The 19880-nt window shown below is 45.8% G+C and overlaps 1 protein-coding gene and 1 long non-coding RNA gene across 4 annotated transcripts in view; one reads left to right on the top strand and one right to left on the bottom strand.

The window, feature by feature from the left end:
- The window catches only part of LOC112251460 (solute carrier organic anion transporter family member 2A1-like), a 49644-nt gene that overhangs the window by 21140 nt on the left and 8624 nt on the right, over positions 1 to 19880 (top strand). For all 3 annotated transcript variants that reach the window (XM_042322611.1, XM_042322609.1, XM_042322610.1), the window contains exons 2-8: positions 6483 to 6620; positions 7485 to 7647; positions 8681 to 8893; positions 9635 to 9733; positions 9999 to 10138; positions 13380 to 13452; positions 13861 to 14025. In XM_042322611.1, coding sequence (XP_042178545.1) covers positions 6483 to 6620; positions 7485 to 7647; positions 8681 to 8893; positions 9635 to 9733; positions 9999 to 10138; positions 13380 to 13452; positions 13861 to 14025 — 991 coding nt within the window. The remainder of the gene's footprint in view (positions 1 to 6482; positions 6621 to 7484; positions 7648 to 8680; positions 8894 to 9634; positions 9734 to 9998; positions 10139 to 13379; positions 13453 to 13860; positions 14026 to 19880) is intronic.
- Positions 14671 to 19140, bottom strand: LOC112251461. Its single transcript, XR_002953679.2, has 3 exons — positions 19097 to 19140; positions 17279 to 17354; positions 14671 to 14819 (listed from the first exon to the last, which is right to left on the bottom strand). It is a non-coding gene; the product is annotated as an uncharacterized LOC112251461 (long non-coding RNA).

The following is a 19880-nucleotide window of genomic DNA, read 5'->3' on the forward strand; positions in this document are numbered from 1 at the left end:
TGTCACGAGCTTCGTAAACAACAGCTGTAGACTAACAGTGAAATACTTACTTACGGGTCCTTTTCTAACAATTCAGAGAGAAAGATAAAAATGTTTTGAAATAGTGACATGAGGAATAAATAGAGTGAATAACGAAAATAACATGGCTTTATACAGGAAGTACCAGGTAATGACGTGGCTTTATACAGGAAGTACCAGGTAATAACGTGGCTTTATACAGGAAGTACCAGGTAATAACGTGGCTTTATACAGGAAGTACCAGGTAATAACATGGCTATATACAGGGAGTACCAGGTAATAACATGGCTATATACAGGAAGTACCAGGTAATAACATGGCTATATACAGGAAGTACCAGGTAATAACGTGGCTTTATACAGGAAGTACCAGGTAATAACGTGGCTTTATACAGGAAGTACCAGGTATAACGTGGCTTTATACAGGAAGTACCAGGTAATAACGTGGCTTTATACAGGAAGTACCAGGTAATAACGTGGCTTTATACAGGAAGTACCAGGTAATAACGTGGCTTTATACAGGAAGTACCAGGTAATAACGTGGCTTTATACAGGAAGTACCAGGTAATAACGTGGCTTTATACAGGAAGTACCAGGTAAAAACGTGGCTTTATATACCAGGTAATAATGTGGCTAGGAAGTGCCCGTACCAGGTAATAACATGGCTATATACAGGAAGTACCAGGTAATAACATGGTTATATACAGGGAGTACCAGGTATAGGAAGTACCAGGTGACTATATACAGGGAGTACCAGGTAATAACATGGCTATATACAGGGAGTACCAGGTAATAACATGGTTATATACATGGAGTACCAAGTAATAACATGGCTATATACTGGGAGTACCAGGTAATAATGGCTATATACAGGAAGTACCAGGTAATAACATGGCTATATACAGGGAGTACCAGGTAATAACATGGCTATATACAGGAAGTACCAGGTAATAACATGGCTATATACAGGAAGTACCAGGTAATAACATGGCCATATACAGGAAGTACCAGGTAATAACATGACTATATACAGGGAGTACCAGGTAATAACATGACTATATACAGGGAGTACCAGGTAATAACATGACTATATACAGGGACAACTTTACTTACTAATATTTATCTCCTTTGAAACTACGTAGCATGTTAGCTAACCCTTCCCCTAACCCTAACTTTAACCCTTTAACCTTACTCCGAGCTAGCATTAGCCACCTAGCCACCAAGTTAGAGTTAGCAACAACACATTTCAATTCGTAACGTATTGCACGAAACGGTTGATGGGCATCCACAAATGGATACATACCATACGAAATGTAACATATCATACAGACTGATACGAAATGCTCTGAGACCAGGTTGGTGCAGGAGATTTAGTGCAAAAAAGTATTTGGGTGTGTATGTGTGTGTTGGGGTGTGTATGTGTGTGCTGGGATGTGTATGTGTGTGTTGGGGTGTGTGTGTTTGGGTGTGTATGTGTGCGTTGGGATTTTTGTTTGTGTTGGGGTGTGTATGTGTTTTGTGGTCAGTATGTGTTTTGGGGTGTGTATGTGTGTGTGTGTTGTGGTCTGTATGTGTGTTGGGGTGTGTTTGTGTGTGTTGGGGTGTTTGTGTGTGTGTGTTTGGGATGTGTGTGTGTGTGTGTTTGGGGTGTTTGTGTGTGTTTTGGGGTGTGTATGTGTGTGTGTTGTGGTCTGTATGTGTGTTGGTGTGTGTGTGTGTGTGTGTGTTGGGGTGTGTGTTTGTGTGTGTTGGGGTGTTTGTATGTGTGTGTGTGGGGTGTGTGTTGGGGTGTGTTTGTGTGTTTGTTGGGGTGTGGTTGTGTGTGTGTGTGTTGGGGTGTGTGTTGGGGTATGTGTTGTGTTTGTGTGTGTTGGGTGTGTGTGTTTGTGGGTGTGTTTGTGTGTGTTTGTGTGTGTTGGGGTGTGTTGGGATATGTGTTGGGGTGTGTTTGTGTGTGTTGGGGTGTGTGTTGGTGTGTGTTGGGGGGTGTGTTGTGTGTAGTGCACTACTATGGGCCCTGGTCAAAAAAAAGTGCACTGCCGTAAAACGCTGATTCTCAAATAGCCTCCTGTCCCTTTTAACACCCGGAGCAACTAATATAGTGTCTACAGATGTATGATTAGTTTCAAAATAAAACTTTTTAAGTAAACTCCATGTCAAATGCAAAGAGGACCAAATTGTTCAGTTTCAATTTGTTACATTAAATAATTCAGTTATCACTCAAAACAATGATGGGAATCTTCACTTTTTAACAACCTGTTAATCATTGACTGCTAACAGCAAGATCTTCCCGCTAACTGGCCGACCCCAAAAAAACGGTCAACAACCTCAGTCAACAACTTCACTCAACAACTTCACTCAACAACCTCAGTCAACAACTTCAGTCAACAACTTCAGTCAACAACTTCAGTCAACAACTTCAGTCAACAACCTCAGTCAACAACTTCACTCAACAACTTCACTCAACAACTTCAGTCAACAACTTCAGTCAACAACTTCAGTCAACAACCTCAGTCAACAACTTCAGTCAACAACCTCAGTCAACAATTACAGAACCCAGAAATTGGCAGTCAACAACTTCAGTCAAAACCTCACAACCTCAGTCAACAACCTCAGTCAACAACTATTCTGTCAACAATATATGTTTTAAAATTAGTCATTAAACCTCATGAACAATTACAGAACCCAGAAATTGGCAGAGTGAAAAATTGCAGAAAATGCACAGTCAGAGAAGAGAATAACTATTCTGTCAAGGATTATATATGTTTTATGAAATTATGTTATTAAATAATGAACTATGCAAATGAGCGAAAGCTGTGTGTATTAAAGGAAATAGAGGCCTGGCTCAAATGAGTGCCTGTTGCTTCAGTGATTTAATGTAAATAAACGCTGGGGATATGATTTTAAGTTTTTACCATAAATAGGGATTCATTTGGGACTCATATTTGAAAGGGTGTCACAGACAGACAGACAGTGCCAGACAGACTGACTGACTGACTGACTGACTGACAGACAGACAGACAGACAGACAGACAGACAGACAGACAGACAGACAGACAGACAGACAGACAGACAGACAGACAGACAGACAGACAGACAGACAGACAGACAGACAGACAGACAGACAGACAGACAGACAGACAGACAACACAGACACAGACAGACAGACAGACAGACAGACAGACAGACAGACAGACAGACAGACAGACAGACAGACAGACAGACAGACAGACAGACAGACAGACAGACAGACAGACAGACAGACAGACAGACAGACAGACAGACAGACAGACAGACAGACAGACAGACAGACAGAGGACAGACAGACCCAGTCCCCTCCCAGTTCCAGACCACTGGGCAGCAGCCAATGTAAATTTCATCACAGCGTGTCTTTGTGTCAGAGAAAAAAAGATCCAAAGACAAGATTGTAATCAAAGCAAACTTCAGTGATTCACTCCTCTCTTGAAGCGAAGTACAGGGTAAACAAACAGCTTAGCGTTCCCTAGACCTCCACGTACTGTTCTCCACTATAAGTTAAGTAAACTCACTGTTCTTTTGTATGTTCCTTTATAAGACCTCTCTCTCAATATGAGAAAAAAAAGAACACAGAATGGGCATCAACACTGTCACACTGCCATCATCAATCACTGAACGCTGTACTTTAATGTTTGTGAAGCATTGTACCTTTCGCAATGTGAACCCGTAGGATCTGGAAAGACGAGACAACATAGGAGCTCTACCTGGAGATTACTCCTCCTAGCCTTTTATGGAAAAGCTAGGAGGATTAAGCAGTGAACTTTCAGGCAGAATAGGAGAAAATAGATTCAGTTTCTAATTGAAAACATTTTGACTGCAACTCCAGGTTGACATTTTTCATCCGCGACCTACAGTGTCTTCAGATGTATCTCATCCAACCAGCTGGTGACGTCGGTGACCTACAGTGTCTTCAGATGTATCTCATCCAACCAGCTGGTGATGTCTGCGACCTACAGTGTCTTCAGATGTATCTCAGCCAACCAGCTGGTGATGTCTGCGACCTACAGTGTCTTCAGATGTATCTCAGCCAACCAGCTGGTGACGTCCGTGACCTACAGTGTCTTCAGATGTATCTCAGCCAACCAGCTGGTTACGTTCGCGACCTACAGTATCTTCAGATGTATCTCAGCCAACCAGCTGGTGACGTCGGTGACCTACAGTGTCTTCAGATGTATCTCATCCAACCAGCTGGTGATGTCTGCGACCTACAGTGTCTTCAGATGTATCTCAGCCAACCAGCTGGTGATGTCTGCGACCTACAGTGTCTTCAGATGTATCTCAGCCAACCAGCTGGTGATGTCTGCGACCTACAGTGTCTTCAGATGTATCTCAGCCAACCAGCTGGTGACGTCCGTGACCTACAGTGTCTTCAGATGTACCTCAGCCAACCAGCTGGTGACATCCGCGACCTACAGTGTCTTCAGATGTATCTCATCCAACCAGCTGGTGATGTCTGCGACCTATAGTGTCTTCAGATGTATCTCAGCCAACCAGCTGGTGACATCCGTGACCTACAGTGTCTTCAGATGTATCTCAGCCAACCAGCTGGTGACATCCGTGACCTATAGTGTCTTCAGATGTATCTCAGCCAACCAGCTGGTGACATCAATGACCTACAGTGTCTTCAGATGTATCTCAGCCAACCAGCTGGTGACATCCGTGACCTCACAGTGTCTTCAGATGTATCTCAGCCAACCAGCTGGTGACATCCAAACATACCTATAGTGTCTTCAGATGTATCTCAGCCAACCAGCTGGTGACATCCCTGACCTACAGTGTCTTCAGATGTTTTTTCAGAGCCAACCAGCTGGTGACATCCGCGACCTGTGTCTTCAGATGTATCTCAGCCAACCAGCTGGTGACATCCGTGACCTTACAGTGTCTTCAGATGTATCTCATCCAACCAGCTGGTGACGTGTTGTGACCTTGTGTCTTCAGATGTATCTCATCCAACCAGCTGGTGACATCCGTGACCTACAGTGTCTTCAGATGTATCTCAGCCAACCAGCTGGTGACATCCGCGACCTATAGTGTCTTCAGATGTATCTCAGCCAACCAGCTGGTGACATCCGTGACCTACAGTGTCTTCAGATGTATCTCATCCAACCAGCTGGTGACGTCGGTGACCTACAGTGTCTTCAGATGTATCTCAGCCAACCAGCTGGTGACATCCGCGACCTATAGTGTCTTCAGATGTATCTCAGCCAACCAGCTGGTGACATCAATGACCTACAGTGTCTTCAGATGTATCTCAGCCAACCAGCTGGTGACGTCGGCGACCTACAGTGTCTTCAGATGTATCTCAGCCAACCAGCTGGTGACATCCGCGACCTACAGTGTCTTCAGATGTATCTCAGCCAACCAGCTGGTGACATCCGCGACCTACAGTGTCTTCAGATGTATCTCAGCCAACCAGCTGGTTACATCCGTGACCTACAGTGTCTTCAGATGTATCTCAGCCAACCAGGTTTCATAACAGCCAGGGTTTCAACTGCTGTAAGCTACAGCGCTCTGAGTCTGTCGTCTCAGTCAGGAGCAGATGATGGAAACTCACTGACACTGGCAAACATAATCCTCTTTTTTTACTCTAAGTGCATCTCAAACGGTTCCTTATTCCCTAGATAGTCCACAACTTTTTTTTCCAGAGCCCGAAGGTCAAAGGGTAATGCACTCTGTTGGTAGCAGGATGCCATTTGGGACATAGACAATAACGTTGTAATTAATTGTTGTTACTTTAGCTCCTTTCTGGGGGGGATCACACTTTCTTTTAGACTGGGTCTGGACTAGACAGCTGATGTAGGATGTGTTGTGTACTTTGGCTGGAGGCTAAAATAAAGGCTGTCCATCCATAGGCTGTCCATCCATAGGCTGTCCATCCATAGGCTGTCCATTTTCTCTATCTCTCTTCTCATTCTCTCTCTCTCTGTCTCTCTCTCCTGCGTCTCTCTCTCCTGCCTCTCTCTCTCCTGCCTCTCTCTCTCCTCCTCTCTCTCTCTCTCTCTCTCTCTCTCTCTCTCCCTGCCTCTCTCTCTCTCTCCTGCCTCTCTCTCTCTCTCCTCCTCTCTCTCTCTCTCTCCTGCCTCTCTCTCTCTCTCTGCCTCTCTCTCTCTCCTGCCTCTCTCTACCTCTCTCTCTCCTGCCTCTCTCTCTCTCTCTCTGCCTCTCTCTCTCTCTCTCTCTGCCTCTCTCTCTCTCTCTCCTGCCTCTCTCTCTCTCCCTGCCTCTCTCTCTCTCTCTCCCTCCCTCCTCTCTCTCCTGCCTCACAATCTCTCTCTCTCTCCTGTGCCTCTACCTCTCTCTCTCCATGCCTCTCTCTCTCTCTCTCTGGGAGGTCTCTCTCTCCTCAGCTCTCTCTCCTGCCTCTCTCTCTCTCTCTCTTGCCTCTTTCACTCCATCTCTCTCTCTAATGTATTGTCTCTCTCTATCTAGCTGTTTGTGCTGTGTCATGGCCTGCTGCAGCTCACCCAGCTGCTCTACAGTTCCTACTTTAAGAGCACCATCACCACCATTGAGAGACGCTTTGGCCTCAGCAGTTTCTCCTCTGGCACCATCTCCTCTCTGCACGAGGTAAGAGCCAACCAGTAACCACAGCTCGGTAAAGAAGTCATGTTAGATTCATCTCAGCTGATGGTTGAAAGAGTAGAAATGCATAAGCACTGGATGGTGTTGTGATATGACTCGTTATATTAGTATTATGTGAGTATGCCGCCTGCTTTTGTTGAAGCGCTGTCCGAGCCTTGCTCCTAGAGTAGAAAACAAGCAGCCATTCACTGAGTGTGTATTGCTACTGTATTCTCCTGGTCATAAGGTCTCTGACACACTCTCTTTCCCTCCCCCTTCTCTCTCTCTCTCTCTCTCTCTGTCCCTCCCCCTACTCTCTGCCACCCCCTTCTATCACTCTCTTTCCCTCCCCCTGGATGGATTCTCTCTCTCTCTCTCTCTCTGTCCCTCCCCCTACTCTCTGCCACCCCCTTCTATCACTCTCTTTCCCTCCCCCTTCTCCCTCCCTCTCTCTGCCCCCCCTCCCCTTCTCTCGCTGGATGCCCCTCCCCCCCTACTCTCTGCCCCCTTCTATCACTCTCTTTCCCTCCCCCTTTCTCTCTCTCTCTTCTCTCTCTCTCTCTCTGTCCCTCCTCCCTACTTTCTGCCCCCCCCTTTTAGATCACTCTCTTTCCCTCCCCCTGGATCTCTTCTCTCTCTCTCTGGATTCTGTCCCTCCTCCCTACTCTCTGCCCCCTTCTATCACTCTCTTTCCCTCCCCCTTCTCTCTCTCTGGATCTTCTCTCTCTCTGTCCCTCCCCCTTACTCTCTGCCACCCCCTTCTATCACTCTCTTTCCCTCCCCTTCTCCCTCCCTCTCTCTGCCCCCCCTCCCCTTCTATCGCTCTCTGTCCCTCCCCTTCTCTCTCTCTCTGTCCCTCCCTCCCTCTAGGTGGGGAACACAATTCTGATAGTGTTTGTGAGTTACCTGGGCAGCAGGGTCCATCGGCCTCGTCTCATCGGACTGGGAGGTCTGCTGATGTCCATCAGCGCTCTCATCCTGGCCCTACCTCACTTCCTGTCCCAGCCCTATAACTATGACTCTGTCATACATGGTAAGATGTTGGGATGAAATATATCTCTATTACAGTGACATTACCCTGAAACACCAACACCACTACGTCAGAGGGTAGGTTACATGGGTTGGGTTTCCATCACACAGAATATCGTAGAAAAGATTTGTTAGTCCAGGACTATTACCGTGTCCGGGAAACTGGTCCTGTGAGTTTTAAAACCTAGTCTATGGCAATGCAAGTATCATCCACAGTCAGTCTCTATAAATCAGCAGTCCCAGTGTGTTGGACCTGGTTCCGCCTGTCATCGAGTGGATGGATTTAGAGTGGATGGATTTAGAGTGGATGGATTTAGACTGGATGGATTTAGACTGGATGGATTTAGACTGGATGGATGGATTTAGAGTGGATGGATGGATTTAGAGTGGATGGATGGATTTAGAGTGGATGGATGGATTTAGAGTGGATGGATTTAGAGTGGATGGATGGATTTAGAGTGGATGGATGGATTTAGAGTGGATGGATGGATTTAGAGTGGATGGATTTAGACTGGATGGATTTAGAGTAGATGGATGGATTTAGAGTGGATGGATGGATTTAGAGTGGATGGATTTAGAGTGGGTGGATGGATTTAGAGTAGATGGATTTAGAGTGGATGGATGGATTTAGAGTGGATGGATGGATTTAGAGTGGATGGATGGATTTAGAGTGGATGGATGGATTTAGCGTGGATGGATTTAGACTGGATGGATTTAGAGTAGATGGATGGATTTAGAGTGGATGGATGGATTTAGAGTGGATGGATTTAGAGTAGATGGATGGGTGGATTTAGAGTAGATGGATGGGTGGATTTAGAGTGGATGGGTGGATTTAGAGTGGGATGGATGGATTTAGAGTGGGATGGATGGATTTAGAGTGGGATGGATGGATTTAGAGTGGATGGGTGGATTTAGAGTGGATGGATTGAGAGTGGATGGATGGATTTAGAGTGGTGGATTGTGGGAGCCAGGCTGGCTTGCAGGTGCTCTCTAGCTCCTGTGTGTGTGGTTCACGTGAATGTGTGTGCTTTCTCCAGATCGCCAAGACCTGTGTTCCCTCCAGGGTACCTCCAACACCACAGAGGCCTGTGGAAAGACAGAGATCAAGCGTATAGCAGACACCAACAACTTGTGGCTGCTCATGGCTATAGCTCAGCTGCTGTTCGGGGTGGGGTCTGTTCCCATACAACCCTTTGGTATCTCTTATGTGGATGACTTCGCCGGACGAGGCAACTCCCCCCTCTACATAGGTAAGAGGCCTATAGCCTACTGAAACACTAGTCTCTCTACATAGGTAAGAGGCCTATAGCTCTACTGAAACACTAGTCTCTCTACATAGGTATGAGGCAGTGTAGCCTACTGAAACACTAGCCCCTCTACATAGGTAAGAGGCCTATAGCTTACTGAAACACTAGCCCCTCTACTTAGGTAAGAGGCCTGTAGATAACTGAAACACTAGCCCCTCTACATAGGTAAGAGGCCTGTAGATAATTCGAACACTAATATAATAAATATCAGACACAATGACCGCTACATACCAGCCTGCATCCCACTGCTGGCTTGCCTCTGAAGCTAAGCAAGGTTGGTTCTGGTCAGTTCCTGGACGGGAGACCAGATGCTGCTGGAAGTGGTGTTGGAGGGCCAATAGGAGGCACTCTTTCCTCTGGTCTAAAGAAATGCCCCACGGCAATGATTAGGGACATTGCCCTGTGTAGGGGGCCACCTTTCGGATAGGATGTTAAACGGGTATCCTGACTCTCTGTGGTCACTAAAGATCCCATGGAAATTATCATAAGAGTAGGGGTGTTATCTAAGGGTCCTGGCTAAATTCCAAATCTGGCCCTCATACCATCACGGCCACCAAATCACCCCCAACTTCCAATTGGCTCAATCATCCCCTATAACTATTCCCCAGGTTGTTGCTGTAAATGAGAATGCGTTCTCAGTCAACCTCCCTGGTAAAAGACCTTGACTGTTTCTTTTCTCCTCAGCCATCCTGTTTGCCCTGTCTGTGTTTGGACCTGCCTTCGGCTTCCTGCTGGGCTCCGTCATGCTGAGGATCTATGTGGATGTGGACAGAACCGGCTCAGGTAGGTACTGTGTTTGGATCGTCACATTGGTGGCCGAGGTTTGGTGGCTGATTTAGAGGGTGGGATTGTATAGCTTGGGCTCATATTGAAAAGCTGTTAACGATCTGTTTCTGTCTCTGTTCCTGCCTTCGTCTCTCTGTTACGATCTCAATCTCTCTCTGTCCTTTCTCCTCCTCTCTCCCTCCCTCTAACTTTCCTCTCTCTCTCTCTCTCCCTCTCTCTTCACACCCTCCCTCTAACTTTCCTCTCTCCTCTCTCCCGCTAGTCACCAACGCTGAGCTGGTCCCTACAGACCCTCGCGGGGTGGGTGCGTGGTGGATGGGCCTCCTCATCTCCTCTGCCAGCCTAGCCCTGACCTCCATCCCATACTTCTTCTTTCCTCGCAGCATGCTGCTGGAAGGCAATGTGGGTAACACTCCGTCACTAAAGTTCTGTCCCAAAATGCACCCTATTCCCTATATAGTGAACAACCTTTGACCAGGGGTCCTATTCCCTACATAGTGAACAACCTTTGACCAGGGGTCCTATTCCCTACATAGTGAACGACCTTGGACCAGGGGTCCTATTCCCTACATAGTGAAAGACCTTTGACCAGGGGTCCTATTCCCTACATAGTGAACGACCTTGGACCAGGGGATGCATTTGGGATGCAGCCATAAATGCTTAGAATTTGCTTATGAATGTTTCATAAAGTCTGTATGTTGGTACGTGTCACATAAGGTGTTACTGGGGTGGCAGTGTAGCCTAGTGGTTAGAGCGTTGGGCTAGTAACCGGAAGGTTGCAAATCCCCGAGCTGACAAGGTACAAATCTGTCGTTCTGCCCCTGAACAGGCAGTTAACCCACTGTTTCTAGGCCGTCATTGAAAATAAGAATTTGTTCATAACTGACTTGGCTGGTTAAATAAAGGTCAAATTTTTAAAAAATTTAAAAATTCCCTGGAGAAACAAAAAACATTCCCCAAACCAAGGAGCATGCAGTGCTATGTTAGTTTACTTAATAATTCCCCTTCTCACAATACTATCTTCCTCAGGTTGTAAGACCAGGGCCCAGACGCTAATATAATATCTATTGTCGTGTGTCATTATATTGAATGACTTGAAATACCTACAGCTTAAAAGGAAATATTTTCTGGGGAAATTATTCTCAGGTTATTACTGACCTCTTCTGGTATGGAGCCAGTAGTGCAAATGATTGTTACTGTAGACCTATAACACAAAGCAGGGCCTAGACTAGTGTTCTGTCCAGGGGGTGTACTGGTACATCATGCTGTCTCACTACAGTATCAGGAGATAGACTAGTGTCCTGTCCAGGGGGTGTACTGGTACATCAAGCTGTCTCACTACAGAAACAGGAGATAGACTAGTGTCCTGTCCAGGGGGTGTCCTGCTACATCAAGCTGTCTCACTACAGAAACAGGAGATAGACTAGTGTCCTGTCCAGGGGGTGTCCTGGTACATCAAGCTGTCTCACTACAGAAACAGGAGATAGACTAGTGTCCTGTCCAGGGGGTGTCCTGGTACATCAAGCTGTCTCACTACAGAAACAGGAGATAGACTAGTGTCCTGTCCAGGGGGTGTCCTGGTACATCAAGCTGTCTCACTACAGAAACAGGATATAGACTAGTGTCCTGTCCAGGGGGTGTCCTGCTACATCAAGCTGTCTCACTACAGAAACAGGATATAGACTAGTGTCCTGTCCAGGGGGTGTCCTGCTACATCAAGCTGTCTCACTACAGGAACAGGAGATAGACTAGTGTCCTGTCCAGGGGGTGTACTGGTACATCAAGCTGTCTCACTACAGAAACAGGAGATAGACTAGTGTCCTGTCCAGGGGGTGTCCTGCTACATCAAGCTGTCTCACTACAGGAACAGGAGATAGACTACAGTCTTGGCCAAAAGTTTTGAGAATGACACAAATATTAATTTTCACAAAGTCTGCTGCCTCAGTTTGTATGATGGCAATTTGCATATATTCCAGAATGTTATGAAGAGTGATCAGATTAATTGCAAAGTCCCTCTTTTCCATGACAATGAACTGAATCCCCAAAAAACATTTCCACTGCTTTTCAGCCCTGCCACAAAAGGACCAGCTGACATCATGTCAGTGATTCTCTCGTTAACACAGATGTGAGTGTTGACGAGGACAAGGCTGGAGATCACTCTGTTATGCTGATTGAGTCTGAATAACAGACTGGAAGCTTCAAAAGGAGGGTGGTGCTTGGAATCATTGTTCTTCCTCTGTCAATCATGGTTACCTGCAAGGAAACACGTGCCGTCATCTTTGCTTTGCACAAAAAGGGCTTCATAGGCAAGGATATTGCTGCTGGTAAGATTGCACCCAAATCAAACTTTTATCAGATCATCAATAACTTCAAGGAGAGCGGTTCAATTGTTGTGAATAAGGCTTCATGGCGCCCAAGAAAGTCCAGCAAGCGCCAGGACTGTCTCCTAAAGTTGATTCAGCTGTGGGATCGGGGCACCACCAGTACAGAGCTTGCTCAGGAATGGCAGCAGGCAGGTGTGAGGGCATCTGCACGCACAGTGAGGCGAAGACTTTTGGAGGATGGCCTGGTGTCAAGAAGGGCAGCAAAGAAGCCACTTCTCTCTAGGAAAACATCAGGGACAGTGATATTCTGCAAAGGGTACAGGGATTGGACTGCTGAGGACCTGGGTAAAGTCATTTTCTCTGATGAATCACCTTTACGATTGTTTGGGGCATCCAGAAAAAAGCTTGTCCGGAGAAGACAAGGTGAGCGCTACCATCAGTCCTGTGTCATGCCAACAGTAAAGCATCCTGAGACCATTCATGTGTGGGGTTGCTTCTCAGCCAAGGGAGTGGGCTCACTCACAATTTTGCCTAAGAAAACAGCCATGAATAAAGAATGGTACCAACACATCCTCCGAGAGCAACTTCTCCCAACCATCCAGGAACAGTTTGGTGACAAACAATGCCTTTTCCAGCATGATGGAGCAACTTGCCATAAGGCAAAAGTGATAACTAAGTGGCTCGGGGAACAAAACATTGATATTTTGGGTCCTTGGCCAGGAAACTCCCCAGACCTTAATCCCATTGAGAACTTGTGGTCAATCCTGAAGAGACAGATGGACAAACAAAAACCCACAAATTCTGACAAACTCCAAGCATTGATTATGCAAGAATGGGCTGCCATCAGTCAGGATGTGGCCCAGAAGTTAATTGACAGCATGCCAGGGTGGATTGCAGAGGTCTTAAAAGGGTCAACACTGCAAATATTGACTCTTTGCATCAACTTCATGTAATTGTCAATAAAAGCCTTTGACACTTCTGAAATGCTTGTAATTATACTTCAGTATTCCATAGTAACATCTGACAAAAATATCTAAAGACACTGAAGCAGCAAACTTTGTGGAAATTAATATTTGTGTCATTCTCAAAACTTTGGCCACGACTGTAGTGTCCTGTCCAGGGGGTGTACTCGTATATATCAAGACTCTCTCTCTCTGTCTCTCTGTCTCTCTATAAAACATTTTGAATAATGAAATAAAAACTGCTTCTCTTTTGCTTTCGTCACCCCTCTGAAACTATTTGTTTTCCAAAATAAAAGTTCAAATGATGCATGCGTTGTTTCTGCCATACTTAAACCTGAATGTATTATTTCCCTGCAGAGTGGAACTGAAGCTGCCATTCAGAATGAAGACTCCAAAAAGCCAGACTTCTCAATGCTTGATTTCCTGAAGAGTAAGTAATTTATATATACACACACACACACACACACACACACACACACACACACACACACACACACACACACACACACACACACACACACACACACACACACACACACACACACACCAGGCATTGGCTGATCGACTAACACATTTGTAAATATTGCTGACAGGCATGATTACAACAACACAGCTTAACCTTTCCATCGCTAGGAGACGTAGTCACTGTTTTTTGTACCGGTCCCTCTGACCATTGTTTTGAGAAACTTGTTTCACACTTGTATTGTGTGTTTTATAAGAGTTCACAGAGAATCTGCCTGGTAGCTACAGTATTTCTTAGTGAACTGACTAATTTATTTGTGTACGTCTGTGTGTGTGTTTATGTGTCTGTCTGTCCTCTCTGTTCCTCTCACCCCAGTGTTCCCCAGGCTGTTTGTTCGTCTGCTCCTCAGTCCTCTGTTCCTGCTGTTGGTTCTGTCTCAGTGCTGTTTCTCTTCAGTCATCGCTGGCCTCGCCACCTTCCTCACCAAGTTCCTGGAGAGACAGTACAGCACAACCACCGCTTACAGCAACCTGCTCATAGGTCAGTACAGCACCTCCACCGCTTACAGCAACCTGCTCATAGGTCAGTACAGTACAACCACCGCTTACAGCAACCTGCTCATAGGTCAGTACAGCACCTCCACCGCTTACAGCAACCTGCTCATAGGTCAGTACAGTACCACTGCCTGCTCATAGGTCAGTACAGTCACACTGCCTGCTCATAGGTCAGTACAGTACCACTGCCTCCTCATAGGTCCGTACAGTTCCACTGCCTCCTCATAGGTCAGTACAGTACCACTGTCTCCTCATAGGTCAGTACAGTACCACTGCCTCCTCATAGGTCAGTACAGTACCACTGCCTCCTCATAGGTCAGTACCACTGTCTCCTCATAGGTCAGTACAACACACACAACGGACGTACATTTCACTAGACAAGTCAGTTAAGAACAAATTCTTATTTACAATGACGGCCTAACCCGGGCCAAACCCAGACGACGCTGGGCCAATTGTGCGCCTTCCTATGGGACTCCCAATCACGGCCCGGATGTGATACAGCCTGGATTCAAACCAAGTACTGCAGTGACACCTCTTGCAGTGTCTTTAGACCCTCAGGAGCACAAAACACGAACCACACACAGAGAGACACACAGAGAGACATACAGAGAGACACACAGAGAGACACACATTTTAAATACTTTATTTCAATCCACAAAGTCACATTACTGTTGAGAAGGATTCACACATTGATATATGGAAACATAAAAGGACCCCTCTTCTCCTGCCTACGACAGCTGACAGAGCAGTGCCTCGTTAGCTGCTTTGTCCTACGCAGGCCTGCGTACACACACACACACACACACTATGTTGAACAGAGGAGCTAGTATGCCTGTTTCATTATTGATAAACCATAAATACGGTAAAGAGGTCAATCGAAACTCGACCAAAACAATGGAATTAACATAGTGGGGGTGGGGGAAACATCTTGAATCTCCTCATTTCTTCCCAGCTAAATTAATCTACATTTTAGGCCATTTTTTTATACGTTTGTTTCACACTATTTTGAGGTAAAAATCAGAGTATAATGTATGGATGGATGTCAACCCCAACACATGTCATTGATGACAATCAACTGCATTACAGTTAAAAAACTATATATTTAAAAAAGACTGACCACCTCCTCTGATTTTGTATATGCTGGCTATGCTAATCAGTTAACATTTAGCAGTCAGTTCTTCTAGACATGACCTGAAAAATAAACAACTTCTAAACGTTAAGCAGCAAAAAAAACCAGACAAAACAAGACTCCAGTAACCACATGGTGGGTCTGTTACAACACATAAATCATGACGGATTTTTACAATGATCCACTTTGTTAAATCAGATTTGTTGAATGTGCACCAATCTGAGCAATGGAACGGTCTGCGTTCCAACCCCTTCACCACATCTTTGTGGAACAGATGAAATGGGGGTACAACTGAATGCATTCTGCATTTATCCTAATTCCTCTGAGTCAGAGGGGGGGGGTTGCCTTAATCGACATCCACATCTTCGGCGCCTGGGGAACAGTGGGTTAACTGCCATCTAACCACCAGGCTTCCTGCCGCCCCTACGCTCTAACCACTAGGCTTCCTGCCGCCCCTACGCTCTAACCACTAGGCTTCCTGGGTTAACCACTGGCTTCCTGCCGCCCCAACGCTAACCACCAGGCTACCTGCCACCAACCACTAGGCTTCCTGCCGCCCCAACGCTCTAACCACTAGGCTTCCTGCCGCCCCAACGCTCTAACCACCAGGCTACCTGCCGCCCCAACGCTCTACGCTACCTAACCACCACTAGGCTACCTGCCGCCCGCTACGCTCTAACCACTAGGCTACCTGCCGCCCCAACGCTCTAACCACGGCTCTAACCAACCACTAGGCTTCCTGCCGCCCCAACGCTCTAACCACACTACCTGGCCCCAACGCTCTAACCACTGGCTACCTGCCGCCCCAACGCTCTAACCACTAGGCTTCCTGCCGCCCCAACGCTCTAACCACTAGGCTACCTGCCGCCCCAACCACGCTCTAACCACCAGGCTTCCTGCCGCCCCAACGCTCTAACCACTAGGCTTCCTGCCGCCCCAACCACTAGCTCTAACCACCACTAGGCTTCCTGCCGCCCCAACGCTCTAACCACTAGGCTTCCTGCCGCCCCAACGCTCTAACCACTAGGCTTCCTGCCGCCCCAACGCTCTAACCACTAGGCTTCCTGCCGCCCCAACGCTCTAACCACTAGGCTACCACGCTCTAACCACTAGGCTTCCCACTGGCCCTGCCCCCCAACGCTCTAACCACTTCCTGCCGCCCCAGGCTTCCTGCCGCCCCAACGCTCTAACCACTAGGCTTCCTGCTGCCCCAACGCTCTAACCACTAGGCTTCCTGCTGCCCCAACGCTCTAACCACTAGGCTTCCTGCTGCCCCAACGCTCTAACCACTAGGCTTCCTATTGATCCACTATGTGAAACAGATTAAGTATGGTGAATCTGATTCTACTCGCTCTTTACCCTACTCTACGGCTGGTATTGATAGTTGGCATGGGTTACAGTTGGCATGGGTTACAGTTGGCATGGGGATGAAGACACAGATCTCTGTTCTTCACTTGGGATTGTTATGATAATGATTTACGTCAAAGAGTTTAACGTACTGTAGTTGTGGATGAATGACAACTGTTGAAAGGCTGTCTAAGGATGCTGGTAGAGAGTGAGCATTGAAACCGTATTATATCTGTTGTCTAGTCCTGTCTCAGCATTCATCTATGTGTATTTTCTGTGGGATCAGCAGTATAGACTGGGACAGTGGTGGCACCACAGGCACCACAGGCACCACAGTTACCACAAGCACCACAGTTACCACAAGCACCACAGTTACCACAGGCACCACAGGTTCAAAAGTGGTGTGTAAAAATTCATACTTGTCTTTTCTGGGGCCTGGAGTTTTTCCTGATCTCATAACCTGTTCAGGTTATTATTACAACATATTCTTATTATATACATATATATACACATATATAGCTTCCCTTTTCATCTGGGGTGGCAGGGTAGCCTAGTGGTCAGAGCGTTGGACTAGTAACCAGTTCAAATCCCCAAGCTGACAAGGTACAAATCTGTCATTCTGCCCCTGAACAAGGCAGTTAACCCACTGTTCCTAGGCCGTCATTGAAAATAAGAATTTGTTCTTAACTGACTTGCCTAGTAAAATAAAAGGTAAAAAAATATATTTAAAAAAAATGTATTCTGTGATGTGTAGCTGTCTTACCTACTTGGGGGAGAAAACTCCCACAGTTCCTCCATCTTCCCTCATGGCCACACCCATCTCAGCCAGCAGGGCCTCTCTGTGGAAGAGAACAGAGCGTTGTGATGTCATCCAATGTAGCTATATGGCTTTGGGGTGTGAATTGGAAAACACTCCTGGCCTAAGGTGGATCAAACTCTTCAAACTACCACATGTTCACAGTATCTGTGTATCCCGCTCTGTGACGGAAGTTGTAGAATCTGTACATTTGGCACCACAAACATTTGTGAATAATCACCAGCATTGGAAATAATATGGCAACATTACCGGACTAACAAACTGACTAACCTTTCCAGGAACAGTATGCCTTGGGTAGAAACAGCAGATCATTTCATACTCTTTATCCTGTGCCAAACACATGTATTCAGTTGAGTCTACGTTATTAACTGCATGATTGCATCAATCTAGCCAGCTAATGTTAGCCAGCTAGCTATCTAGCTACGCTACTAAAGTTAACGTTAGTAGTTTTGTGAGCTAGCTTTGGATTGGATCAATCTAGCTAGTTTTAGAGGACGGCTAAACTGCTTTTATTAACACACAGTGTCTTCAGAAAGTATTCATACCCCATGACGTATTCCACATTTTGTTGAGTCATAGCCGTGTTTGAAAGTTACTGTTCAACTGAGGGACCTTACAGATAATTGTGTACAGAGATGAGGTAGTCGTAAAAAAAAAAAAAAAAATGTTTAACACTGTTGTTATTGCTTACAGAGTGAGTCCATTTTTACTCCTGAAATGATTTAGGATTGCCATAACAAAGGGGATGAATACTTATTGACTCAAGACGTTTCAGCTTTTCATTTTCATTTTGAAAACATGATTACCATGGTTTGCGAAAGTATTCACCCCCTTGGCATTTTTCCTATTTTGTTGCCTTAAACTGTAATTATAATTGATTTTTTTTTGGGGGGGGGGGGTTGTATAATTTGATTTACATAACATACCTACCACTTTGAAGTTTGAAACAATTGTGAAACAATTGCTGTTGTACAGCAATCTTTAAGTCATACCACAGATTCTCAATTGGATTGAGTTCTGGGCTTTGACTAGGCCATTCCAAGACATTTAAATGTTTCCTCTTAAACCACTCGAGTGTTGCTTTAGCAGTATGCTCAGGGTCATTGTCCTGCTGGAAGACTGAAACAGGTTTCCCTAAAAAATATCCCTGTATTTAGCGCCATCCATCATTCCTTCAATCCTGACCAGTTTCCCAGTCCCTGCCGATGAAAAACAGCATGATGCTGCTACCACCATGCTTCACTGTGGGGATGGTTTTCTCGGGGTGATGAGAGGTGTTGGGTTTGCGCCAGACATAGTGTTTTCCTTGATGGCCAAAAAGCTACATTTTAGTCTCATCTGACCAGAGTACCTTCTTCCATATTTTTGGGGAGTCTCCCAAATGCCTTTTGGCAAACACCAAACGTGTTTGCTTCTTTTTTTCTTTAAGCAATGGCTTTTTTCTGGCCACTCTTCCGTAAAGCCCAGCTCTGTGGAGTGTATGGCTTAAAGTGGTCCTATGGACAGATACTCCAATCTCCGCTGTGGAGCTCTGCAGTTCCTTCAGGGTTATCTTTGGTCTCTTCGTTGCCTCTGATTAATTCCCTCCTTGCCTGGTCTGTGAGTTTTGGTGGGTGGTCCTCTCTTGACAGGTTTGTTGTGGTGCCATATTCTTTCCATTTAAAAAAAAATTGATTTAATGGTGCTCTGTGGGATGTTCAAAGTTTCTGATATTTTTCTATAACCCAACCCTGATCTGTACTTCCCCACAACTTTGTCCCTGACCTGTTTGGAGAGCTCCTTGGTCTTCATGGTGCCGCTTGCTTACTGGTGCCCCTTGCTTAGTGGTGTTGCAAACTCTGGGGCTTTTCAGAACAGGTGTATATATACTGAGATCACGTGACACTTAGATTGCACACAGGTGGACTTTATTTAACTAATTATGTGACTTCTGAAGGCAATTGGTTGCACCAGATCTTATTTAGGGGCTTCATAGCAAAGAGGGTACATATGCACTCACCACTTATCAGGTTTTATTTGTTTGTTTTTTCATTTCACTTCACCAATTGGGACTATTTTGTGTATGTCCATTACATGAAATCCAAATAAAAATCCATTGAAAAACGCCAAGGGGGATGAAAACTTTAGCAAGGCACTGTACACTTTGAATTGATGGGGTGTTGTGTGTAGGCCAATGACAAAAAGAAACGCGTGAAATCCCAGGTTGTATTCACTAGACAAAAACAACTGGGCTGAAATTGGCGGAGGTACTTACGTCGACTTGTTTAGTAAGAGACGTCTGCTTTCTTTTCCATTCCAATTTTATTTATATGTGGGGTTTTTTTCTATGACGTGAACTAATAAATGTCTGGTAAACGCGTTTGGTGTTGCTGCTTTTGGAAAATGGTACGGCGGCACCATAACGGATTGAAAAGTATTGGGGCAAATGCTGTCTGGCCACACGTTTTCAGCTCTGATCTGGGTATATTCAGTGTTTTTTTTATACCTAGGCAAGTCAGTTAAGAGCAAATTCTTATTTTCAATGACAGCCTAGGAACAGTGGGTTAAC

Source organism: Oncorhynchus tshawytscha, linkage group LG05 (assembly GCF_018296145.1).
Source record: "Oncorhynchus tshawytscha isolate Ot180627B linkage group LG05, Otsh_v2.0, whole genome shotgun sequence".
Lineage (NCBI taxonomy): Eukaryota > Metazoa > Chordata > Actinopteri > Salmoniformes > Salmonidae > Oncorhynchus > Oncorhynchus tshawytscha.